Source organism: Gopherus flavomarginatus, chromosome 5 (assembly GCF_025201925.1).
Source record: "Gopherus flavomarginatus isolate rGopFla2 chromosome 5, rGopFla2.mat.asm, whole genome shotgun sequence".
Lineage (NCBI taxonomy): Eukaryota > Metazoa > Chordata > Testudines > Testudinidae > Gopherus > Gopherus flavomarginatus.
The window spans coordinates 110,367,362-110,393,644 of record NC_066621.1 but is presented as its reverse complement, the minus strand read 5'-3'; the positions used below and the strand labels follow the sequence as shown (position 1 = coordinate 110,393,644).

The 26,283-nt window shown below is 41.2% G+C and overlaps 1 protein-coding gene across 6 annotated transcripts in view; it reads left to right on the top strand.

The window, feature by feature from the left end:
- The window catches only part of HEATR5A (HEAT repeat containing 5A), a 122,460-nt gene extending 100,268 nt beyond the window's left edge, over positions 1–22,192 (top strand). For 4 of the 6 annotated variants that reach the window (XM_050953833.1, XM_050953829.1, XM_050953830.1 and 1 more), the window contains 9 exons: positions 655–889; positions 1,365–1,613; positions 3,458–3,585; positions 9,455–9,602; positions 13,773–14,045; positions 16,271–16,495; positions 18,573–18,727; positions 20,080–20,293; positions 20,530–22,192. In XM_050953833.1, the coding sequence (XP_050809790.1) occupies positions 655–889; positions 1,365–1,613; positions 3,458–3,585; positions 9,455–9,602; positions 13,773–14,045; positions 16,271–16,495; positions 18,573–18,727; positions 20,080–20,293; positions 20,530–20,834 (1,932 nt within the window). In that variant the 3' untranslated portion in view covers positions 20,835–22,192. The remainder of the gene's footprint in view (positions 1–654; positions 890–1,364; positions 1,614–3,457; positions 3,586–9,454; positions 9,603–13,772; positions 14,046–16,270; positions 16,496–18,572; positions 18,728–20,079; positions 20,294–20,529) is intronic. The other 2 variants (XM_050953834.1, XM_050953832.1) reach the window with 1 other exon arrangement.
- The last annotated feature ends 4,091 nt before the right edge of the window (positions 22,193–26,283 follow it).

The window sequence follows — 26,283 nt, the reverse complement described above, 5'->3', positions numbered from 1 at the left end:
GTCATCTTCCTCCCTGCCAGCCAGCTGAGCAGGAAGCTAACCTCCCACAAGCAGCCAAATTAGCCCCAAACCATGATTTTTTTTCCAATAGAAAGGAGTTGGAACCAGGCATCTCCCCCCCCGAAAAATCACAGTAGTGGGCTAATTTCATTATTTCTGTGCAGTCTGTGAAATCTTGATTTACACAGGGCTTTTGCTTACAGTGAAAGACTCAAGCAGCTCAATTGATTTAGGTTCTCAAAGAGAAGGTGAGAGGTAACTTGATCACAATGTACAAGTACCTACAGGAGGATAGAAATTTGATATTAGAGGGCTCTTCAATCAATAACAAGATCCAATGGTTGGAAGTTGAAGCTAAATGAATTCAGAATAGAAATAAAGTGCGAATTTTTAATAGTGAGAGTCCCTAACAACTGGAACCACTTAACAAGGATTGTGGTGGATTCTCCATCACTGATCATCTTTAAATCAAGACTGGGTATTTTGCTGGAAGGTGTGTCCTAGTTCAACCATGGCTATTAGACTTGAAGCAGGAATTAATTCAAGGAAGCTCTATGCCCTGTGTCGTGCAGAAGGTCAGACTAGGTGATCACAGTAGTGCCTTCTGGCTTTAAAAATCTATAACTGTTGCTCTGTCTCTCAAACTTTGAACAGGTTTACATAGTTGCAGCTGAAGGAGAAAAAAACCAAAGTGATCCACACAAGCAAACTTTGATGATCACAAACTCTACAGATGAAAGCTACGGAGATTTAACCTCATCAGCCGATGGACTTTTGGACCTAGTCCAGGCAGACCTTGGGATCCTAAGCAAACTCTGGCTTGCTGCACTTCAGGATTTTGCTCTCTTAACTTTGCCTTCAGAATATGCCTCTCAACTTCCAGTTGAAGGTATGAAGGCAACTGTATACTTTTATTCGTGTTTGATATAATTTGGTTGTATGTGCTTAATAACATCTCAGCTGAATTGTGCCCACTCACAGTACATAACTTTTTCACAAAATAAGATGTAGTTGATACAGAACCAGCACCCTATAATTTGCAGCTATTTACCACAAAATCAATGACTAAGTTTGGGATAGAGGTTTCACTGGAATGGAGCAGTAGTGGATTTTTAAGATGAAAGGAAGAAAAAAGACTTAAAGAAATGTATTTGATTCTATTTGCTTTGTTGTTGATAATTTTATTTGTTAACCACAAACCACCAGGTCAGCTCTGGCTGTTAAACAGTTAAGAAAGACAATGAAATGTCATTAAACACAAATACCATTATAATAACAGAAAGGAATCCCATACCTGTAAGAGAAATTATTTACAACTGAAAATAATTGCATCATTTAAAACTCTGACTGATATTTTTTTGTAGGTGGTGCATTCTATACTGCAGAGACAATTGAAAATGCAAGACCACACTATCACAACTCCTGGGCTCTAATTCTTTATGCTACAGCATTATGGCTTACCAGCACAGGTTTCCTTGTGGTTGATCCAGATGAAGGAGTAACTAATCTCTCTAGACCTGTTACCCCAACTACAATGTGTCAAGATTCCTCCTCTAGGGCTGCAGTGAAATCTCCTGAGGATGTGAATACTGACATATTTCATCTTATCTTGGGTTGGTTGATGAGCATGTAATCTGTCTGGATTTTAAATTATAAACAGTCACTTTAGTATAAATAATACTGTTGACACGCTATAATGCTTTGGTTGTCTGCTCTTAATTGTGTTGGTGAAGAATTGATATGTTGGAAGTACTTATGGCAAGAGTTGGTTTCTATGTTGGAGACAGAATTGCTTCCTGTCTTTCTGATTATGCTGGGAAAAAATATCCAATGCAAGGTAAACAGAACACATGCCAATTTACTACTATGCTCAGAAACCTACTATTGCTTCTGCTTTGAGCTTAAGAACAGATTCAATTTTGGTTACACCAGTGTAATTACAAGGTGACATTACTGACTTGATTGGAGTTACTCTGGAATATGACCACAGTTTTAAATACGTTTTTGTTTAACCTGGCAAAACATAGACTTGGCATCTGAGGCCCAACAGAAAAGTTCAGTTATTTCCTTCAGGTCTAGGGTTAGCAGGCCCAGGGTTCATATAGACTTCTTTGCCCCATTTAGCTAGTGAGGTGGGGTTGGTAAATACATGATTAACTAAAAACTTCAGCCTTTTTGTGAAATAAAAATATTAAGTCTCAGATAGCCTTTAAGTTTCTACGCTGCTATTATAGTTTCTCTGTAAACTCATCCTGTCATGTAAATCACTATGTCAAGAGTTCACATACTACATTCCAGGTTCTCAATTTCATATTAAGGCAAAAATTCTGTGGGGTGCCTATAAGAATTTTCTTCCTAATTAGTGGATCCAGATCTCAACATCTTCATCTTCTATTTCTGTGATTTTTGAAGCTGATTATTATTTATTTCTTTTCTATTGCCCAGAAGTTTCAGTCTGTTCATTATCTTATGCCTGGTCTACACTCGGGGGTAGGGGATCGATCTAAGTTACACAACTTCAGCTATGTTATGCTGAAGTTGATGTACTTAGACCTATTCACTGCAGTGTCTTCACTGTGGTGAGTCAACTGCTGCCGCTCCCCCGTCGACTCTGCCTGCGCCTCTCGCAGCGGCGGAGTACAGGAGTCAACAGGAGAGCGCGGAGGGGTCGATTTATCGTGTTTAGGTAGACTCGATAAATCGACCCCCGCTAGATGGATTGCTGCCCGCTGATCCAGCAGGTAGTAGACATACTCTTAGATACTGGATACTTAGATAAAGGAAGACAAGGTCTATAATGTTAATTTAGATGGAATATAGGGGCCCAAAGATGTTACCCTAACACAGTCACTGTCCATCATTAAACAATGTTAAAAAGGCCTGGTGTTCCAGGAGATGTTGGAGGTGGCTGTCATGATGATGAAGCTCACTTTAGTCGCCCCCGTCTTTTCTTCCATACTTCCCCCAAAGTCTTTCTTTAATGACCCAAAAGGGAGTAATTGGTGGGATAACCCATTTTCTTATTTTGTCCATCAGTTAGGCCAAGTTTCTGACACACTTTTATTTTAGTTCATTAATTTCCAGACCCACATTTTCTTGTTTACCATGCATGATCACAGTGTGGTCGTTGAATTATATCAGAGGGCCTTTTTGTTTGGACTACTCCCAGGGGGGGGGGTTTGTTCTGGTTTTCTTGCACCTATTATAAATTCTTTGTTAAAAATAACTCGACCTACTTATCGTGATTATAGTTATTGGCCTAATTGTTACAACAAACACCTGCCTAAAATGTTTACAATTGAAGATTTATTTGCTTAGGCATGCAGGAATATAAAAGATGCATATGCGATTTCCATATCTTTTCAGCACATTGACAGCGTACTTGTTTTGATTTACAAAATTACTTTAAATAGGTTTTCAGTAAAACCTGTTTTTGTTTTTGTCCTGCTGTTTACAGGAATTAGTGTGGAATTTCTCTGCTCACCTCGCTCAGATTCAGCAATGGAAAACATTACTGCTTGCCTACATGCTCTGCAAGCATTTCTTGATGTGCCTTGGCCTCGGTCTAAAATAGGTGGTGATCAGGTAACATGCTAATTTAGAAAATATGAGTTAGAATTCCTGATATTTTCAGTAGCTGTCGGTGTGGTGCTTTGCTCTTGTTCAATGATAACAGTCGACTGTGTGCGTGTTCCCTCTGTGTGCTGCCCCAGATCTGCTCAGATAGCTGACACAGCAGACCCCAAGAGAACTCCCAAAGACCACAGACTCTAGTCAGGTATGAAGGAACCCAAGCCAGGTTTATTGTCAAACGAAGCACAGTAATAGTTTTCCGTAGACTCTACAAGACATGCTACGAATTTGTGCCCCCTGGCAATGGACCGGCTCAGTCAGTGGCAGGACTTTCAACTGCCCCATAGGCCAGACAAACATGTGCACTCTGGGACCTAGTTTTATACAGTTACAGGACAGATTATTCATCCCTATTGATGTATTGAAGTACAGCCTCTTGACTCATTGAGGGCTGTCTCCATTTTTGATTATGTCGGTTCAAACAAATCTATCCATCATGTTGTCCTTTTGATCCTATCTTTAATATGAACCTGCTTTTTCCTTGTTATCTCTGTGGAGTGTTCTGATGCCATCTTGGCACAAGTTCCTCTTATTAGCACTTATGTGAGGATGCATCTGCATCTAGCAGCCCTCTTCTATGAGTGGGGCCTGCCTCTGGCTCACAGCCCAGCTTTTGCTTAGCAATGCCTGGAAGTACTTTGATTCAGGCTTTGGGCCTCTAACATGAGTTTATGTTTCAGGGTCTCATCTTACTACAGCAGGGTATTGTGACAGTGTCTGCTATGACTTAGATCTCTCAGCTGTCCTTCAATCTACAATGATTTTTCATTTGCTGTTCTGTGGCACTGATTGTAAACACTGTTGTCTGGTAAGAAATGTGGCAGTTAGTTATTTCTCTCTCTTGTAGATCCTGAGACTTTTTGGCTCTCTTCGAATGTGTTGCTACATTGACCTCACCTTAAAGTTCAGATTTTGCACTTCAAACGTTTTATTGAAAATTTTATAGAACTGGAAAGAAATAATAAGCTAAAAGTTAATTAAAAAGAAACCCGCCTATGTGAATGCTATAGAAATCATTGCTAGACTGCAACTTATAGTTTGTTGAAAGATGACTTAGATGTGTAGCATGGCAGGTTGTCATTTCTCTGACTCCAATCAGGGAACAGCATGTCAGTCTCTGGAAGAAAGGAAGCTCTCAGGGTATAAGTTAATGTAACTTGGAAAACTAATCAGATAAACCATCCTTTCAGAGGATATGTCTTCACTACAGAGTTAGCCTGGGCTAGGCTAGCATGGGTGGGCATCCCCACTACATAGCCCTATTCATGCCAGACCTATGTGGATGCGTGCACAATAGTGTTATACTAACCTGTTTGCTGGGTTCTACTTCTAGCTAAGTATTCCATGGGTCTTAGTGGTACATTAAACTGAGCCCCTCTATGAATTCATGGAAGTGCTCTTGTGTTTCTTACTGATATCACACCACAGCTTTACTAGAAGGCTAGTGTCCGCTTCTGTCCAACTGGCAGCATGGGAGAGGACTTCTTGGATGGCATCTCTGCTCAAATGGTGTGGAAGAGCAGTAGAAGTATATTAAGCAGTGCAGAAGAAGGGAGAAATTAGATGAGAAAGTATAGCCAGGGCAAAATTATGAGATTGGAAGATTAACAGCGCTTGATTAGCCTGTATTCTCACTGCAAGGTAGGCAGTGAGCAAAACCCCTGAGCCCAAGCCTTCACCCTCAGTCATGCCTGCTTACCTGAGTTTAAAGCGCCTTTGAGCCTGGGTTAGAAGTTTTTCTGTGTAGATGGATCTGGGGTTGGGGCAATGCCTAAGCTAGGGGTCGGCAACCTTTGAGAAGTAGTGTGCCAAGTCTTCATTAATTTAAGGTTTTGTGTGCCAGTAAAAGGTTTTGCGTGCGAGACCGGCAGCATGTGCGGCAGATGGAACCACAGATCGGCAGCGGGCTGAGCCTGATGCCAGTCTGGGGGTCTGTCTGGTGGCCCCTGCCAGTCAAGGTCCCGGCCACCGGCCTCGCTCAGCCTGCTGCTGCCCAGGTTCCATCCATCTAGGCCGACAGTGGACTGAACGGGGCCAGCGGCTGGGACCCCGGCTGGCAAGGGGACGGCAGCTGGGACCCGAGACCTGCTGCAGGCTGAGTGGCTCATCCCACTGCTGTTCTGGGGTCCCAGCCACCAGCCCGGGTTTCGTCCATCCAGGCCAGCAGCAGGCTGAGCAGGGCCAGAGGCCGGGATCCTGGTTGGCAGCAGCGTGCAACCCAAAACATGCAGCCTGTGTGTCACCTGTTGCTGACCCCTGGCCTAAGCTATAGCCCGGGCTAATTTTGCATTGAAGACATGCCCTATATATAATCTCTTTTTTTAAAAAAGTTTAAATATGAAAAATGTTTGATTATTACAGGACCACATTTAGGTTTTCTTTTTACAAAAATTCACACTTCATCCTAGTTCTCAAAGTAGCAGCCGTGTTAGTCTGTATCCGCAAAAAGAACCGGAGTACTTGTGGCACCTTAGAGACTAACAAATTTATTTCAGCATGAGCTTTCGTGGGCTACAGCTCACTTCTTCAGATGCATAGAATGGAACACACAGACAGGAGATATTTATACATACAGAGAACATGAAAAGGTGGAAGTATGCACACCAACTGGAAGAGGCCAATCAATTGAGATGAGCTATCATCAGCAGGAGAAAAAAAACCTTTGAAGTGATAATTGAGATGACCTATAGAAGATGTGAGGAGAACTTAACATAGGGAAATAGATACAATTAGTGTAATGACCCAGCCATTCCCAGTCTCTGTTTAAACCTAAGTTAATTGTATCTAATTTGCATATTAATTCGAGTTCAGCAGTCTCTCTTTGCAGTCTGTTTTTGAAGTTTTTTTGTTGCAAAATTGCCACCTTCAAGTCTGTCACTGAGTGGTTAGAGAGGTTGAAGTGTTCTCCCACTAGTTTTTGAATGTTATGATTCCTGATGCCAGATTTGTGTCCATTTATTCTTTTGCTTAGAGACTGTCCGGTTTGGCCAATGTACATGGCAGAGGGGCATTGCTGGTATATGATGGCATATATCATGTTGGTAGATGTGCAGGTGAACCAGCCCCTGATGGTGTGGCTGATGTGATTAGGTCCTATGATGGTGTCACTTGAATCGATATATGGACAGAGCTGGCATCGGGCTTTGTTGCAAGGATAGGTTCCTGGGTTAGTGTTTATGTTGTATGGTGTGCGGTTGCTGGTGAGTATTTGCTTCAGGTTGAGAGGCTGTCTGTAAGCGAGATCTGGCCTGTCTCCCAAGATCTGTGAGTGAGGGATCATCTTTCACTAGTTCTGATATCTACAATCTAGGGGAATAATATTCTCTGTAAGTATACATTTTTATTGTATCCTTTAAAGTACAAATTCTACCCACCCATCAAAAAAGTGTTGCTCTTTTATCTGTCAGGCATTGCGTACGTATTAACCCAGTCATTATTTTATTGTTCTGAATGAAACTTTAAAAATGACATCTTTTGAGGCCTGCCTGAACATGTTACCTGGGCAGGTCCTGACTGTTCTGGGCCATTGTTTCCAAAACGACATTATAAAATAAGGCCTCTTCCATTTCAAGAGCAAACTGCTGTACTGTATCTTTCAAAGTACTATAATTGGATATTTACTTCCGAAAGGGTAAATCATATGTATCGTATTATTTCTGATTATAACTAATACTCCTTTAAAAAACCCAACCCTGTTTAATTAAAGGGACATGTCATGTTTTAGTTGCCATATGACAAATCCACAAACTACTCAGAGTATCCCACCCTGGCCTCATTGTAATCTTTGTTTATGTACAGCACAGTTTAAATTAAAAATATATCCTCAGGAAGCAAAGCAGATATAGAAGTCTCCCTTCATTTGTGTGAAGTAATACTTGTGATTTTTTTTAACAAAGAATTGAATGCATACAAAATGTTTACCTAGCACACAGCGTGACAAAAAGTATTTGTTTGAAGAAGGCATCAAGGCTGATACATTTGTGACCAGAATCAAGGCTTTTGCTGGCACAACTGAACTCCTCATACCGTTTTAATTGGAATTCTACATTTCAGTTGCCCCTTAAAGCAAGGAAAACTGTCTGCTTTTTAGACCCCAATTTACCTCTTCCTTGTGAAAACCTTGTCTTCCACTTTTGCTATTGGGAATTCTTATCACTTTATGGTTTTGTATCATACAGAACATTCAATAACTTGTGTAGCTTAAATAATACTGCTTACATCTTCAGTTTCATGAATCATTGTTTTAATTTTCCTACTTTACTTTCTTTCTGATCCTATGTTTGGAGCTTGACAGGTTGGAAACTAATATATGTTTGGTGTAAGCAATGAGGCCTATCCTTCCTTTAAGATTTTGGGGAACATTGAGGGGGGAAAGTTCCTTCTCACCATATGCTCCAAATTTTAGAAGTGTAGATTGGTAGGTTGGTTTTTCTTAGCTTCAACTTCCGATCTTCTGTGTGAAGGCAGTGGGGTTGCATGTGCACAGAAGTAATTAGGAACAGAACTTAGCTTTTCCACTTAGATGAAAGTGGAGGGAGGCTTTCAGTAAAATGACTGTGTGGAGTTAAAAAAAAAAGTCATTAATTCCTTCTGTTTTAATTTTATACATTGAAACAGTAACATTTCAGACATCAAGTATTTGAGGTTAAAAAATTAATATATAGGTGTGACGCAGTAGGGGCTGTCTGCATGGGAAATGGGAGAGCAGAGGATGACTTCAGGTGAGGGACAGGACCTGAGCCTGTAACCTGAGCCAGGAAGAGGCGGCAGGGTGTGGGGGTGGGGGGAGTCAAAGCCCGGGAAGCTGGACAAAGGAAGAGAGCCTGCTGGAGAGGTTTTTAGTTTCAGTTTTGGGCTGGCTGGGAAGAGGCAGGGAACCTTGAGTCTGGGGTCTAAGATCCTTGCCCCCCAGAGGGACCTGACTGAGGGTCCTGGTTGTACCTACAAGCCCTGCTTGGGACTGTGTTCCTGTTGTCTAGAAAACCTTCTGTTTTACTGGCTGGCTGAGAGTCATGGTAAATCGCAGGAAGTAGGGGTTGCAGGGCCCAGACTCCCCCACACTCTGTGACAGTAGGGATGCATCTGCGCTTTGGCAAAAACATTAGATAGATAAAAAGAAGAAAAAAAAGCAATAATTTTCAGCTGCTCCTAATTAGAAATGAGCAAATAAAGGCAATGAGAATATAGTATCAGAGGGGTAGCCATGTTAGTCTGGATCTGTAAAAAGCAACGAGTCCTGTGGCACCTTAAAAACTAACAGATGTATTGGAGCATAAGCTTTCGTGGGTGAATACCCCCGTACCCATGTGTCTGACGAAGTGGGTATTCACCCACAAAAGCTTATGCTCCAATACATCTGTTAGTCTTTAATGAGAATATAGTTCACAAGACTCTGACAAAAATGTGTACCATCTTATTACAGTTTTATATTTACACAGTTGTTCTCAATCTGTTTATCACGGATGACTTTGTACTCACATCTTAAACAATGACTCTGTAGAATGGGCAGTGTAGACACAGTCCACATAGGTATTTTGAAGACATTATGTAAAGACATAGAAAGGAAAGTCTGAAGCTAGAAAGAGAATACAATAATAGCTTACTACTACTTTGAAGCTTCATTTTATATCTTCTGTCTCACTCTGAGGTGAATAGCTAGAGTATTCTGCAGTCCAAGCTGTTGTTTATGTTCAGTTTATGTAGTGTGTTACATTTTCAAAGCATTATATAAATTTACATTAGAATACTGAACCTCTGATGCTTGTGGGTAATAAGTAAATGGATGTGAATATCAAGACTTTGAACATTTCTCTTTCTACAGGAGCTTGGTGTGGAGTTGTTGAATGTTCTGCATCGACTGATACTAACCAGAGAATCATCTGATATTCAGCTTGCTACTCTTGAAGTAGTCCGACAGATTCTTTTCGCAGCTCAGGAGCATGTGAGAGAGAAACGGAGAAGTGCAGAAGGTATACAATATACTGTATAAACTTTTTATGACCAAACTTATTCCATCTGTAAGCTGTAGATTAGTGGCTTTTTTGTCAGAGGTGCTAAGTCACTAATCTGATTGACTTCACTGGGAGCTAAAGATATTCGGTACTTCAGAAAATCAGGCCACGCAAGACTAAGTAGGCCAGTTGTGGAATTGCAACACAAGAGCATTAGCTTTTTCCTTGTGTGGCAATATAAAGTAGAGTTTTTAAATAAAGCAACTGTGATCAAGTTACTCATCCAGTTCCTAACAGCATTGAGTATAGCCATTGAATTAAGCATTTTCTCCTGGATTAGTTATACCCTTTAACAGTCATTATAATTAAATAACAGGTTTTTCTTCTGTTTAGAAGATGTAGAATGAAACCAAATTTTATTTCCTATAAAAATAGTACATATGCACAGAATTTTGTACCAAAACATTTTTTCTTCTTTGAGTGCTTGCTCATATTGATTTCAGTTAAGTGTGTGCATGCCGCATGCACAGTTCGCTGGAAGGTTTTTCCCCTAGTAGCACCCATCGGGTTGGCTCTGGAGCCCCATGGAGTCACGCCTTCATGGCACCGCATATAGGGCCCTGCCAACTCGCCGTCTCCAATTCCTTCTTACAGTCAGTGATAGTTATTGGAGCATTTCGTCTCGACTTCAACGAGGGATCCTCTAGCGTATTTTCTGTAAATAGTTAAAGATAGTTTAAAAATTTGTTTTGTTAGACAGACATCTGGACTTGGGGCAGTGGGGGTTGTTTCCCTCCCCTGCTTCCACATCCCTCTCCCGGGCCCGGGGCATGCCTCAGACCCAGGGGTTTAAGCCTTGCGGGGTTTGCCAGAAGCCTATGCCCAAGGGCGACCCACACTCAGCTTGTCTAAAGTGCCTGGGGGAGTCTCTTGAAGCAGACAGGTGTTAGATCTGTCAGAGCTTTCGCCCCTGCACGAAGAAGGAGAGGGATCAGAAACTAAAGTTGCTGCTAATGGAAGCAGCTCTCCGCCCTCAGTCTTAGTCAAGCCCAATGGATTTGGCACCAGGCTCCTCAGCATCAGTGCACAGAACGCGGGTTTCGATCTTGGAGGTTCTAGGAAGGACTCTGGGATCAGAGACCCTCGGCACCGGCACTTCCCGGCGCTGAGCATGGCACGGGATCAATCTTGGCACTGCTCGCAGTCTCCCGTCCCGAAGAAGCAGCACAGGAAGACTGATAGAGGGCGCTCCCCTTCCCGTGCATAGGAACGTGAACCTAAGGGAGGGAGCCCGCACCTCCCCTCCAGCTCAACAGCCAGCACCATCGACTCCAGGCTATGAGAGAGACCGTTGAGTCTGGTGCCACCAGAGGAGACCCAGGTGGAGATTTGGACCTCCCTTCTACACCCAAGACTTATGAGGCGGTGCGGGACCTGATCACATTGACAGGTCCACACTCCCCCCGATCACGGTGTCATAGCACCAGTCCCAAGGCCCCAAATGACTCGGAGGCCAGTGGCAAGCCAGCTATGGCTTGGCAATGTTCTACATCATCCTGGCACCAATTCCTAGCACTGACGGGCACTAACTCATACGTGTCCCAGAGAAGCCGACACTGTAGTCGCTGGCACTTCCAGTCAGCAGGGATGACCCAAACTTTCCCCACAGTACCGTGGCCACAACAGTGGCAGGTACTGGCTCAGATGCTGACCCAGTGGCCCTTTTAGAACCCATGGGCTTACCACCAGTCCGAGGGGTCTACTTCAGTATGCTCCTTTTCAGTTGTGTCTGAGAGAAGGACTGCATCTAGGGCCAGGGATTTTTCCCAGGCATTAGCCACCGCTACCGCCGCAATTGGTACCAGGCCCAGCAGCGACAACAGACTTGGCACCATGCGCATCTTCAGCAGAAGCACTTCCACCAACTTAAGACAGGCTGGGGGTGGGGAAATAGAGAGCCTTGTCTCTCAGCTCCACACACAGCTCCTCGCTCCTATCCAGACTGTGCCCTGGGCTCTCCACTCCCCATGGAGAGCCTGGCAGCTGCTCCAAGGATCCCAGCTCCTCACTGGGAGCTTGGGAACCACCTGGACTCCAGGCGCAGAGCTCCCTGCCAGGAGCCCGGCTGTGGTGGGGAGCCCCTGTACAGCACTGGGACTCTCCATGGGGAGCCAGGAACCTCCGGATCTGACAGTGGGGTACAGGGAGTTGGGTAGACACAGCCCAGCTCAGAGCAGGCAGCTTGGGCAGCAGCTGGGCTGGGAGCCGGGAATGGGGAGCTGGGGGCAGCTGTGGTCCAAGTGGGGTGGGTGCAGCCTAACAGGGAGCCCGGCGGGGCAGCTGGGCTCTAGCTGGAGCTATCTCCAGCATGGAGCCATGAAATTGGCAAGAATTACAACCAACGGCCGATATCAATAACTCCCCACAACTGGAAGATATTGTTTATTACATCTGGAGGGGTAGACCACTCGTGGTTGTAAAAAGACTTGCTGAGGTGCTTGATTTTGCTACTTTGATGATTTTAGGAGGTTTTTGTGTAGAATTTCTGAGGTTTTTTTTAAAAAGCCATCTGAAAAATCAGCAGTTCCATCACGTGGCATCGTACTGTTCTCCAGCTGGTTCTTCAGCAATGTTGAAATTGAGATCCACCTTCGAGATCTCTGCCACTTGAGTTAACAGAGTAACTGTTAGCAGTAGTTGGTTGGCATTCACTCTGTGGACTACTTTAGATGGGGACGAGGTGCAGTTTACCAGTGGGTTTCACAGATATTTGCAATGCTGACAGCAGAGGGACTCAGGAATCTTGGGTTCCATTCCACACTCTGGAGAAGAGTGTTTTCTCGTGGTTTCAGAGCTACTACCTACTGGTCCTTCTCCCCACAGACTTGCCTCTGTCTCTAGTCTTGTCTCTTCCCTACTTTGTCTCCTCATCCTAGTCCCATTCTCCTAGTCATGTTGCCCAGCGAGTCCTAGTCTTCTCATCTGGGGTCCAGTGCCAGTCTTGTTACCTAGCCAGTCTCATTTCCCCTCTCCTGTCTCTTCAACTAATCTCTCTCCCTCCCATCCTGTCTCCTCCACTAGCTACCAGTCCCAGGCTCCATCCTTGGGCTCCTCATCCATCTCAGTTCCTATCCTTCCCTGGCTCTTGGCCCAATTTCCCCCCCCCTTCCTGACTCTTTGTCCTAGTCTCCTTGCCCAACCAATCCCATTGGTCTCCCCGCAATTCCTTGTAAAATCTCTCATTCCCCAACCTGAACCCCCCCTGCGCAAAAATAAAAAAATGTATCCCTCTCTAACACCCTGTCTCCATGCCCAGCCAATCACAGCCTCCCTTCCCGCAATGGCTCCCAGTCTCTCCCACTTCTCCTCCCCCAACTGTTCATGATAGTTTGTATTTCTTCTCCTCCCTTCCAGTCCAACTCTCATTGAACACTTTGTCCCAATCGACTCCTTTCCTTCCCTCTGATTCAGCTCTTGTCCCCACTGCACTTGAGTCAGGTAGCTTACTTCTCTGTGCTGCCTGAATGCCAGCAGGGGGGTAATTGAAAGCACAGAGGAGAGAAGCTCCCTGCTCTCAGCCCCACCATAGCCCGCAGCAGCCAGGACCAGCAGTTCTATGGGAAGCCCAGCTTTGCTTCTGTAGTCTTTGGCTGTAGCATGTTAAGTCATTCTGTGGGGGATGAATGCACAGTTTGTTCCCACGTAGGAGTTCTGAGGGGCTGGGGCATGCTCAGTGAGGATGAAATCTTTGGACAATTTAGCTGCTGCAGTGACTGATATGAGAGAGAGAGAGAATTCCTTCTGGAGTGCACAGAGGTATAAATATCCCTCTCCCATGTGTACATGGTGGTCAGTGTCCCCAGCTGGTCTGGCCTCTTCCTGTTGCCCCCTAGGCTTTACTTAGGTAAGTCCATCCCTCTTTCCCCTCCCTCGTAACCCAAAGGACCCTTAATAGAGAAACATCCCTTTCTCCTGCCGGACAAATACCCCATATTCATTTGAAATGAGTGCATCCTTATAAATTTATTTCAAACTACAGTTGTTCTCTATCAGAACTTTTAACACTGTGCTGCATTAGAATTTAGAACTGTAAATTATCCCCTGCCAATACAACAAAGTTTCAAGAAGTAAACTTTTGTCAACAAAACACTACGTGCTTAATGTCCTTATTTCTTCTTTTCATTATAGTTGATGATGGTGCTGCAGAAAAGGAGACCTTGCCAGAATATGGAGAAGGCAAAGACACAGGAGGACTGGTGCCTGGAAAGTCATTAGTCTTTGCTACGCTGGAGTTGTGTGTTTGCATTCTAGTCAGGCAGCTCCCCCAGCTTAACCCTAAAGTAACTGGTAGCCCTGCACTTAAAGCTGGAAAACCTCAGTTGTTGTCAGAGAGTGGAAGTAAATTGGTGGCAGCAGCATTAGTTATCCTCTCTGACATTCCGTCAGTCTGCTCTCCTGAAGGTAGGATGTGGTTGATACCAATATGTGATTTTGTTACAAGGGAAGATTAAATGAAAAGATGGATGATGATCATAGAGTAACATATACTTACTGCATAACTTTATCTGTTGGATAAATGCTGGAGCAAGGTCTAGGAGATTTACCTATGACAATTTTCCAATTGTTTTTGTTGTACTCAAAAGTTAAAAAAGAAAAAAAAAGAAAAAAAAAGGCTGATAGGTACAGGAGCAGTAGTGTGAGAGTGTAACGTAGTTTTCAGGACCGAAATATTTTTCTCCCATCTTTTCCCCATAAAGAAGTCCAATTAATGGACACATTTTATTTCACAGAGGTATATGTATGATAGCTACATACTTCCTTTATAAAGCCTCAATTTAGGAATTTATAATACAGCTGTAAAAATGTGTTCCAAAGGGAAATGTGCCATGTCATCTTTGTCCAAAAACCATCTTGTAAACTACAGAAACACAGACTAGGAAGGTAGTGTTCATCTCTCAGAGCATCTGACCGTCACCCCCGACTTCATTTTTCACAGTCACCAAACCTTGTTAGATTCTTTTTAAAATAATATAATTACATAAGATATGTATCTATCTTATCTTGTTACCTTTCACTGTTTATTACTTTCATGCTTCCATAACCCAGCTTTTTTTCATACGTTGCTGAGTTAAGTCTAATTTAGATAATAATTTCCTTGAATCAGAGCCCTGTGACTGTATTTATGTAAAATACTATTCATACCTATGGTACTGTACAAAACATAAATCCAAGAATTCCTATCCTTTGTATCTACCAGCCCCTTTTCCCACATTTGCCCTCTACTATTGAGTCCTTATGTCATGGTCACCATCCTGCCCACCCAAAGGGATGATGATCTCCTTTTGGAAACAGTCATTGGCTCTCCTGTTCAATCATAAAGATTAATGTTGGGTGGTGATGGTCTTTTGTTACGTTCAGTCTAGTGATTGTCATCTTTCAGAATGACGAGAAAAGAGCTTGGACATATTGTTAGGCTCTGAGAGATCACTGCTGATCTTCAGTAGCTGTTCTTCCCAGGTTCCTGCAGTTAAGCTTCAGAGATTTTTTTTTTCTTTTAAGGAAGCAGAACAAGAACCTAAGGCACCAGTACAGTAAGACATTTAAGTACATGCTTTAGTCCATCTCCATTCAATCTGTTTTGCTGAATAGCGATGGACTTAAGCACATTAAAGTTAAGTGTGCACTTAGACTTTAAGTGTGCGCATTGCTTAATCAGGACCTACAATAATGTACAAAATATATGTGTGGACTCTACTCCATTGACTTCAGTGGGATTCAGGTGTCTGCACTAGCCAAGCCCAGTCTAAACATTTAAGCTTGTTGGAACATAGGCACTACCATATTGGGTCAGACCCAAGTTCTGTGTAGTTCAGTATTCTGTTTCCAGCCGAGGCTAGCGCCAAATGTTTCAGAAGGAGATGTAAGAACCACACCGTAGGCAGATATTGGATAACCTGCTCTGCACATTAGGTGTGATGCTTTCCTAAATTTTTGTTAGCTGTAACTATTACAATGCTAGATATTATTATGCATGTTCAGTGTCTGATTTCTTTTTTAATCTTGCTAAATTCTTAGCTCACTAACTTCCTTTAACAAAGAGTTTCACAGTCTAATTATGTATCATGGGGAAAGTATTTCTTTTTATCAGTTTTGAATTTGCCACCTGTTAAGGATGACATTCAATGAAATTGTTCTAGTGTTCTGAGACAGACACAACAGAAGCTCCCAAACTACCATCTTTATTTTGTGCATTTTATTATGTCTCTTCTAATTTGTCTCATTTCTACAGGAAACAATCCAAATCTTTTCATTCTTTCTTCATATGCATTTTTCCACATCATTATCATTGCCCTTCTCTGAACCCCCACTAATTCTGACTTTTACATAATAAACTTTAGGTATGTGAGTAGTCCCAGTGAAGTTAATGACTTTCTGACTTAAAAGGAGAGAGTCCAGCATCTCTTTAAGTAGCCAATCTACCTCTGTTTGACATTAAAAATCACATGCAGTTTAAATACTTTTTTCTGGAACCAAGACTTACAATTAATAGGCAACTTTTAGAAATGAAAACTGTTTAGACATTGTATATAAAAAGAGAATTGAAGACAAGTGATTTATAAAATAACTAATTCTGGAAATCTTTTGCTTTATACAGTGATATACCAAGCATTTGTTTTGTCTCATAGGAAGTGTTTCAGTACTCCCTACTATCCTGTACCTAATTATTGGAGTCCTCAGAGAAACTGCTGTGAAATTGCCAGATGGCCAGTTACCTTTGACAGTTGCTGCATCTTTACAAGCTCTTAAGGGGATATTGTCTTCTCCTATGGCTCGAGCAGAGAAGAGCCGAACTGCTTGGACTGAACTTCTTCGTAGTGCTTTAGTCACAGTTCTTGACTGTGGGGATCCAGGTAACCAAAAGTGAGAGGGGGATGAAAAGATGCTGGCTTAGATAAAATTCAAATAACTCTAGAAGATTGAGATGATGGTGGAAGAACTGAACTATCCTTTGTTAAGATAACTTAATGTCTAAGGGTGAAACTTACTTAACCCACATAGTCCAACATCAATGTTCTTAAGTACAGCCCACTCCCATTTCTGCTACTATAGTCAAGAGGTCGGCAGCTGTTGGCGGGCCTGCCTGGTTTGTTTATCTGGAGCGTCCACAGGCACGGAGCCCCACAGCTCACTGGCTGCTGTTCACCGTTCTTGGTCAAAGGGAGCTATGATGGCTAGCATGTCCCTTGGCATGCACCACTTCCCGCGGTCTCATTGGCCGGGAATGGTGAACTGCGGGACTCTGTGCCTGCGGACACTCCTGATAAACAAACTGGCCTGGCCTGCGAGCAGCTTTACCCTGACATGCTGGGTGCTGAAGGATAGAATCATATAATATCAGGGTTGGAAGGGACCTCAGGAGGTTATCTAGTCCAACCCCCTGTTGAAAGCAGGACCAGTCTCCAGACAGATTTTTGCCCCAGATCCCTAAATGGCCCCCTGAAGGATTGAACTTACAACCCTGGGTTTAGCAGGCCAGTGCTCAAACCACTGAGCTATCCCTTCCCCCAAGCCCCTGCTATAGTCTATAGGTTGGAGTAGCCACTACAGTTTCTCCGTGCCTCTTTTGGGGTGTAGTGGGGAGGCAGATTTCATGGTTCCACCTGTGGCTTACACCCAGCCTCAGCCCATTGCTATCCTCTGCCCCAGCCTGTGTTGGAACAATGCACCTAAAGGATGTATCCACTGCAGTGGTGCTCCCCCACCAAACTCTGATGTTGTGTGGAAGGCTACATGCTTATCCTCTGCACCAGGGCCACTGGTCAGAATTAAAACAACGCTTTCATCATCAATGGACCTACCTGCTTTTCTTTGGATGAATCCAACTCTGACAGGCAAGGGGTTTTGCTTGTGCAGGCAAATGTAATTTATGCAACTCTGTGCCAGATTCAGCAAATCTTGTTCCTTGAGTTTAACTGAATTATGCAAAAATATAATTGTGTGTATATGTATGATTATATTAATTATAAAACTTCATAATCCTGAATTTATTTTTGAAATTACAATATAATTTTCATAAATCATTTTAGTGATTGATCTGTGTCTGCAGCCAATACTCTAGAGTGTTTCTGTATTTAGTCCACAAACATTTCACATGGCTGAAACCATGCAGCTTTATTTTTTACCTCACTAAACACTTATTGCAAGATGTGTGACATGCATCAAACATACTTTTTCTTGTATTTAATTATCGTATTCTCTCATATTTAGATACATGGGGTATGTTTGCCTTGTGTGAGATATACTGTAATGTCCCCAGAGGCCATCGCTTCTCTATAAATAAAAAGCGACAAAGAGTCCTGTGGCACCTTGTAGGCTAACAGACGTTTTGGAGCATGAGCTTTCGTGGGTGAATACCCACTTCGTCAGATGTATGACATTGGTTTTAGATTCTTGTGAAAACAGTTGTATCAATAAATGCAAAAGAAAAAATATTTTCTTAATACAAAATTAATGTGCTTGCACCACTGTATAATTCCATTTAGACATAATATAGAAAATGCCATGCCAAAAGATGCTTCATAAGCATTCTTTCCATCACTTTAGAACAGGGGTCAGCAGCTTTCAGAAGTGGTGTGCCTAGTCTTCATTTATTTACTGTAATTTAAGGTTTTGCGTGCTAGTAATACATTTTGAACATTTTTAGAAGGTCTCTTTCTATAAGTCTATAATATGTAACTCAGCTATTGTTGTATGTAAAGCAAATAAGGTTTTTAAAATGTTTAAGAAGCTTCATTTAAAATTAAATTAAAATGCAGAGCCTCCTGGACCGGTGGTTAGGACCCGGGCAGTGTGAGTGCCACTGAAAATCAGCTTGTTTGCCACCTTCGGCACACGTGCCGTAGGTTGCCTACCACTGCTTTCGAATATTACAATTTGCAATATTACTTTTAGAATGTGAATTTGAGACTGAGACTGTTTTATCTTTAGTAGATGGAGCTCAACAAGAACTTGATGAAGTCAGCCTGCTTACTGGCATAACAGAGTTTATTTTGTCTACAAGTCCAGAAGTTACTACCATAGAGTGCCTTCAAAAGCGTTGTATTGAGAAGTTTAAAATAGCGCTTGATTCAAAAGATCCTATAGTAAGTACTTTTCTAGCTAGAGGAGTATTTCAGTTAGAAGCATTCTAGCACATTTTCTGTTGAGCTGTTTCACTGGGCCGAACTAAAAGTGTTGATTTTGAAAGAATTTTTTTTATTCTGTCCTGTTTAGATCTGTTTTATTTTAAAGTACACTTTTAAACTAGTTGGCCAGAGCTAGTGGGTCTGTGTTGTGCTTTGCTTTTAACTGTTGTTCATTAAAATATTCTGTATACAAATGAAGTATTTTCTATATTATTGTTTCACCATCTGGGAAATAAGAACTCTACACTTTACTAAACGGGTAAGAAAGTTATCTAGTTTTGCAGCCATTTCCTTAATTTTCTCTGTGCACTTATTTTAGACCTTAAGGCAATATGCTGCCAGGTCATCTGTTTTGATTCTTTATCTGTACTCTTGACAGAAACAGCACATTAGGAGGATTTTTTGCTTGTTTCTTACATGGTGGAAGTATACCACTGTCACGGCAGTTCCCTCTTTATCACACTGCAAGGGAGGCTCTAAAGATGATACTCCCTTGGGCTGTTGTTAATTAAATAGTAGTTCCCCAAATGTGTGCTTTATTTTGGCCAATGTAAGAGTCCATCATAAACCAGTTTTTTCCTCCTCCTCCTGTACTGATTTATCAATCAGAAAGTCAGCTTTATTTAATTTTAATTATCAAAGTTGATGACTCAGCTGCTAGAATAAGATGGAAATATTTAATTTTTAAGTCTATTGCTATATGTGCAGTTTTAGAAATCTCAATTTTTAGCAGGATGGCTTTCACTAATAAGAATTTCAGAAAGCCAGGTGTAATTACAAAAAAAGAAATAGTGACATAGGGTGAAATTTTCAAAAGCATCTAAGTAACTTAGGCGCCTCAGCCTTTCAAAAGTCCCATAGACACATAGACTCCTAAGGCATTAAGCATTTTTGCAAATGTTATCCATAGTTTAATAGTGAGGTGACATTTCTGTTCTATGCCTCTGCTTTTAGTCAAGTGTAATTTTCTCCAAAAATTTCATTTTAACATGGTTAGGAAATCTAGTGGGTTCATGAGCCTAAAACTCTATTTAGACATTTTTAATTGAGTGCAAGACATGTTTTATAGTTTCTTCGTTATTTGTTAAAATAATTCTGGGATACTTTCCTGACATCATTTAACTTTTCAAAGTATGTTTTACAGTTAGCTAATGATGAAAAGTTCTCTTGCCATGTGAATTTTCAAGCTTTTGTACACTTTTTTCTTATGAAAGCTTTATCTTTAAAATTGTGCTAAGCCATTCTTACATGTAGTTTTAAGTGTGACGTTGTTTACATTCAGTATTGTAACTGTAACTTTTCCCCTCTAGGTGCAGCTTAAATGCTATCAGCTGCTGCTTTCTATCTTTAAATATCCCAACAGAGCTGTCTCATATCCTTACATTCATTCTTTGGCACCATCTATTGTGGGGAAATTGCAGGAAACAGAAAAAACAAAGCCTGAGAATTCTGCTGAACTTCAAGTCATTCAGGAAGGAATAAAGGTGGTAGCAGCTCTCATAGCCATTGCTGAGGAAGAGCATCGTAAGTCCCTCAATTTTAATGCCATTTTAATGTCTTAAGTGGCTGTGGGGAATCAACTAAAACAAAATGTATTCCTCCATAATTACAATTTTGAACAAAATTTAATTATTAATTACACTGTTTAACAGTATGTCTTCGAAAAATGTTGACTCTCTTTATGTAAGGTTAGTAGTACTCATTAGGGTTTGAAAACTTAAAAAAAATTGATATCTAAGTATTGTTTTTAATTTTTATAGGTGCTTATTTGGTGGCCTGCCTCCTGCCCCTCCTCATTTCCTTTCTTTTGGATGAGAATTCTTTGGGGTCAGCCACAAACTCAGCAAGAAATCTACATGAGTTTGCTTTGCAAAACGTGATGCAGATTGGTCCACAGTACTCATCAGTTTTTAAAAAAGTAATGGCTTCATCTCCCACTGTGAAAGCCAGGCTTGAATCAGCTGTAAAAGGCAATCAGGAAAGCATTAAAGTCAAGACAACACCTAAACAGGCAAAGAATCCTGGGAAAAGTTCAAGCATTCAATTAAAGACCAACTTTTTCTGAAGTGTCTTAGGCACTTGGATAACATTGCAAAAAAGTCCCTTTTCATTTCTAAGTACAGTAGTCAGGAAGGGTTGGTTTCAGTTTCAGTTCAGTTTTGACTTGAAATCCAGATAATTTTTTAAAAACATTCTTTAAAGATTTGCTTTCTAATAAATATAATTGACTTTTTACATTTGTCTGAGCACTCGGAGTAAAACTTATCAAAAGTAATATAAACTATATATTTGCATTAATAAAATAACAAATCTGTGAGAACTGTGCATTTTTGATATCAGTACAGACAAGAAATAAGACTTTAGATATATTCAGGAGCCAGCAGTTCTTATTCATTAAATAAACTGAATTATTTTGGCAATACATTTAAAACAAAAGTTACTGTGATTATTGATTTATTATTTAATTGGGGCATAAATTTACTTGCTGTTCATTGTCTTTCCTAAGTACTAATTTAACAAGCTGGATATATTAAATGTCCTTGTAATCCTTAAGATTAATTATTGTTGAGCTGTAATATCCAGCTACATTTAAGGTAATATTGACTGCTTTAATTAAATGCTAAAAGCTCTTGAGCTGTCTAAGATATAGCAATATAACCCTTGCTGTTACATCACAGCTTCACAATGCCTTTTCACTTAGCCCCAGTTCCGCAGGAACATGCAGTGTGGGACTAATGTGCTTACAGTTAAGGCCCATGTGCAAGTGTTTGCGCGACTGGTGCCTTACTGCTTGATATAAAGCCTCACTTTTCAGGATATACTTTTTGATCTAACTTTATATTATGCTAGCCAGACAGTTGAAACTTGCATATCCTGAAAAGGACAGCAGTTTTGATGCACTGTGGCTCTGATTCAGACATCTATCTATCTGGCTGCATCTATTTCATGATTTTTAAATGATCAGGTATCTATACGTGACTCTTACTAATATACATATCTTTCAAGGAAGGGTGGAAGTGTTTGAAGTCTTGTGTCAAAATATAACAAACTCAAAGTACAAAAATATACTGTATTTTTATCAAGGCACATATTTTAATATAGAAAAAAAATCTTAACTACTAAAAATGCAATGGCTATAAAGTATTTTCTAATGTATTGCCTTTTTTCTTTTGTGCCAGTATTAGCTCAGTAAACCAAATACTGTCAAAATGAGTATAGTATTTCCTTGTTAAAAATTAGTCAAGAAAAGAAAAGCATCTACAGAGCTGAGAAACACACTGTGATTCAAAAAGAGCATGATGTACTGTATTTTATTATAAGATTTGTATGTAAATACTATTGTAAATTGTACAGAATTAACCATTTGACCAAAATTCTAACAATTCATTTTTCTAATTCACATAAATAATTTTCTTCAGTCAAGTTTGTTTTTCATTTTACCTGATAGAAGGACTTGCATTTATTTAGAGTTATTTAAAAATCTGGATTTTAATTAATTAATATTCCCAATCCATACAGTGTCCCTATCAGGACCTCTATAGGCATATTGACCATAAGATGTAAAAATGCAAATAGAATAACTCAGAATTAACAACGGCCAATGAGAGTTTAAAAAAAACTTCTTATAATGGGGTGAACGAGCCTGTGACGGGGCAGAGCGGCCCCGCACTGGTACAGCAGGGGTTAACCGTTCCTTCCTAGCAGAGGAAGCCATGCCCCGGAAGCTCTGCTGGGCATGCTCCAAGTGGAGAGCAGATATAAAAGCCTGCAGATCAGCTCAGTCTGGGCTGACCACTGGAGGAGAAGGACACACACTGCCAGCTCCTGAAGAGGGAGAGCTTGCGTACCAGGATCCAGGAGTCAGCCAAGTCAAGGCACTACCTGGGACCTCGATGGAGGACGTCACAGGGGAGAAACAGACTGGAAGACCCCCTGCCCCAGATGAGCTAGTATTCACGGTGGGAAGTGACCCAGGGAAAATTTAGAGACAAACAGCATTAGAGCTGTGGTGATGCTTGGCGTATGGCAGGCGGATCCCCGCCGAGCGAGGGGCAAGGAGAGCTTGCCACTATAAGGGCCCTGGGTCAGGGCTTGGTGGAGAGGGCGGGCCTGAATCCCCTCACCCTCGAACCGTGAGGGATTTTGGATAGACTCTGGCCGCTAGGCCATGCTACTCTGCTCGTAAGCGGGTGTATATGGACTCTGGCCACTAGGCCATTCTACCCCGCTCATTAGGGGGGTTTTGTGGACTCTGGCTGCTAGGCCATGCTACCGCACCCGACAGGGGTGATAGTGGAAAGGAAGGCCAAGAGGCCTTCACTGACTGCTTGCAGAGAGGTGGACATAGTGACTGGAGAGTGGTGAGATGTCAGCACCCCATCCTACCCCTGCCACAAAGGAGCACTGTGGTGCCTGACCCGCCACAAAGCCCTCTCAAGGTTATGATAGAAACACTCCTAGAGCAGCACTAACTTGCTTCTGAGGAGGAAGTGACCTTGGGGTTGCAGATTGACCCAAATTTTGGCACCCAGTGGGATTTTCAAAAGCATCTAGGTGCCTAACTTACTTAGCAACCTTTCTGCATCTTTAGGCTCCTAAATACCTTTGAAAATCTGGCCCTACAACAGAAGTTTCATGAGCACTGTGGATTGAAAAGCTCTCCATCCCCATTCCCCTCTGTGATGACATATCAAACTGGCATTTGGTGGTGTCAGTCAGTCAGTCTTTTTTGAACTAGGAGAACAGAGCAGTTTGGGAAATGTAGTTTGTAGGGCAGCCGTGATAATAGTTGTAGTTAAGGGCAAGACATGCTGGTAAATAAGGAATATATTTGGCTACCCCTGTTGGGGGGTTGAGAGACATGTAATGGTTCTTTTCTCCTCTAGCCTGTTCTGTCAGTAAAGAAAAATGGTGAACAACACAAAGAAAGCTAAATGTAGAGTCAAGGATGATTATTTCATGTATCTAAGCATTTTTACTGCACTTATGATGTAGTATATGAATTCCTAGCAAAATTATTGTCACAATATAAAGACCAACCAATTGTTTAGTTTCCTCCCACTTTCCCCTGAGGGAACAAGGGATGATTTTTCTCCTCCTCTCTTATCTCTATCATCTTTCTATGTACTGTTTTTTGAAGAATTTTGTTTTCTTTGGAAAATGGTGAGATCTGCTGTCATTCTTACCAATGTCGGAGGGGATTTCTCTAGACATAGAGCTTTCTCATTACTGACCATCTCCTGATCTCATAAATTTCATCTTTGAAGTTGACAGTTTTATATTTCCTGAGGAAAGTAGTTGCCTAGGAAGATTATTGTTTTGGACAGCAAGGTGGGTACAGAGGGTGCTCTCTTAAATACCTTGGGCCAGTTTCTTGGAGGGCCACAAAGAATCATCCAGACTTTGAATCTGACGTGGTATTTTATAGTGTAATGAGCAGCGCACTAAGATGATGAACCCTCGGGCAGAAGTGTTGCTGAGAAGGCAGGCGGCTGCATTTGGGATCTATATTAGTACTTTCCCCCCTCACTTAATATATAAAGGATTGCATCTACATTTTAAAAAAATTCTGCCTGAGCTAATTATCATTAACATTTTGCATATTAATGAGGTTATGAAATTTTACATCACTGACATACTTTTCTTATTGCATTAGGAGCAAGCAAACCTGATAAAAGCCAGGTATGTCTTTCAGAGAATTTGAATGGAATTGTTAACGTTTTAATTGTCTGTCTGGAGGAGAGGGACTGGAGCTATGTGGTTTGGCATTTGGTGGTCACTGTCTTGAAGGCCCAGATGGAGCACAAGATGTGTTATTTTTGGACCTGGTTTACCACAACAGCTGTCTTAAAGATAGATTGCAGTGAGTTTAGAATCTGTCCTTTTGAAACAGATTATTAAATCAAAATGGAATTACATTTACAGCTGGTTTTTACCATTTAAATCTGATTGGATCAAGGAAGAAAAAGTTTGTTCATTGCTCTCTGGATTCACCCTGATGCTCATTTACAGTTTTGAAAACTCCCATTCTTCCACTGTCTCACCTACATAACCTAAATCTGGAAGTAAGAAAAAGATGGAGAAAAGAGAAACATCATTAACTTTTGATATCCAGAATTTGGAACAAAAACAGTCTGACAATTATTTTACTCATGTAAACATTAGAAAAGTTCATGTACTGATTCTGTGTGCCTTGCACTTTTACACTTCATACCTTAAATTGAAACATACTACGTTACATAAGTACGGTCACCAATTTCCCTTTGTATGAATTACCCTATTCTTGGACTGATCTGTCCTCACTGAGTTACATCTAATCTCTGAGAAACTGAAGGTGTCTGAAAGTTTGGTTGATTCAGTGCCAGGTTCCTGAGCATGTTGGTTACATCAGTTTTAAACCAAGTGGCAGCATTCACAATTGCCAAATTGTGCCCACTCCTTTAGTCACCTATTTTTGGCAATGTGTTTTTTATACTCAAATTCATTTCATCCTGATGCAAACCTTTTCAAGTAGGGAAATCAAAATGTATACCTTTTTTGTGTTTAAAAAAATAAATCCAATGTTAAATTAAAATGCATTAATAAATATTCTAAGTATATATAGATATAGAAAGAGAGAGCTTGGAATATCATATTTTAAATACTATGCCAAAGACAAAATAATTTGCCATAATATGGACATGCTGCAGTTTTATTTGTTTAAAGTCATATTTGCCATAGTCATTTAGGAGTATCCTGCAATTTTTTGTAAAGTTGTCACTAAATTTAAGCAAAGCATGCAGAACTCTGTAGTTGTCCAAGTAGTCTTCACTATTTGCATGTCTAGAGTAATTCATAATCTGACTCTAATTTGGTATGCTTCTGCATGCACTTGGCTACAAACTGAGATGCCAGAAATATTTTAAGCTGTGAAGGTCAATAAAGCTTAGACTCATTTAGACTGATGCAATATCCCTCACAAAATAAGATGATTTCATGTAGAGGAGGTGTAGCAGTCCTATTGGAATGGTGCACTAATTATTGGAATTTTTGTGGGGATCTCTTCCCAAACAGGGCCACAGGAGTGCTGATGTGGGTCACTGGGAATAGGGAGAACTGAATAAACTGTACAATCGGAGTCACCTTGTCAACTATGTTGTAGTCGTAGTAGTAATGCATGACAGTAGTCGCCAGTGGTCAGGCAGGTATTCAGCAGAGTCTGGGTGTGTGTAGCAGTGATCCCTTTTAGAGATAAGTGAACAACTGGCTTAAACTGTCTGCCGTCCCATCTAAAACTCCATTCCTAATATATTTTTTATACTTTATTTTAATTGTTTATATATAAAATAGAAATACGTAATGAAACAGAACATATATAAATGCATGCAAAAAATGGAATTAGCATAAAAAAATTCAACGTTCATTATTAAACAGAAAGCAAAAACAAACCTGAACTTGTAGAGGTCAAGCAGGGTACAACGTATTAAAGTGACAAAATGGGTAAATGAATGAGAACATAACCTATGAGTATCAGG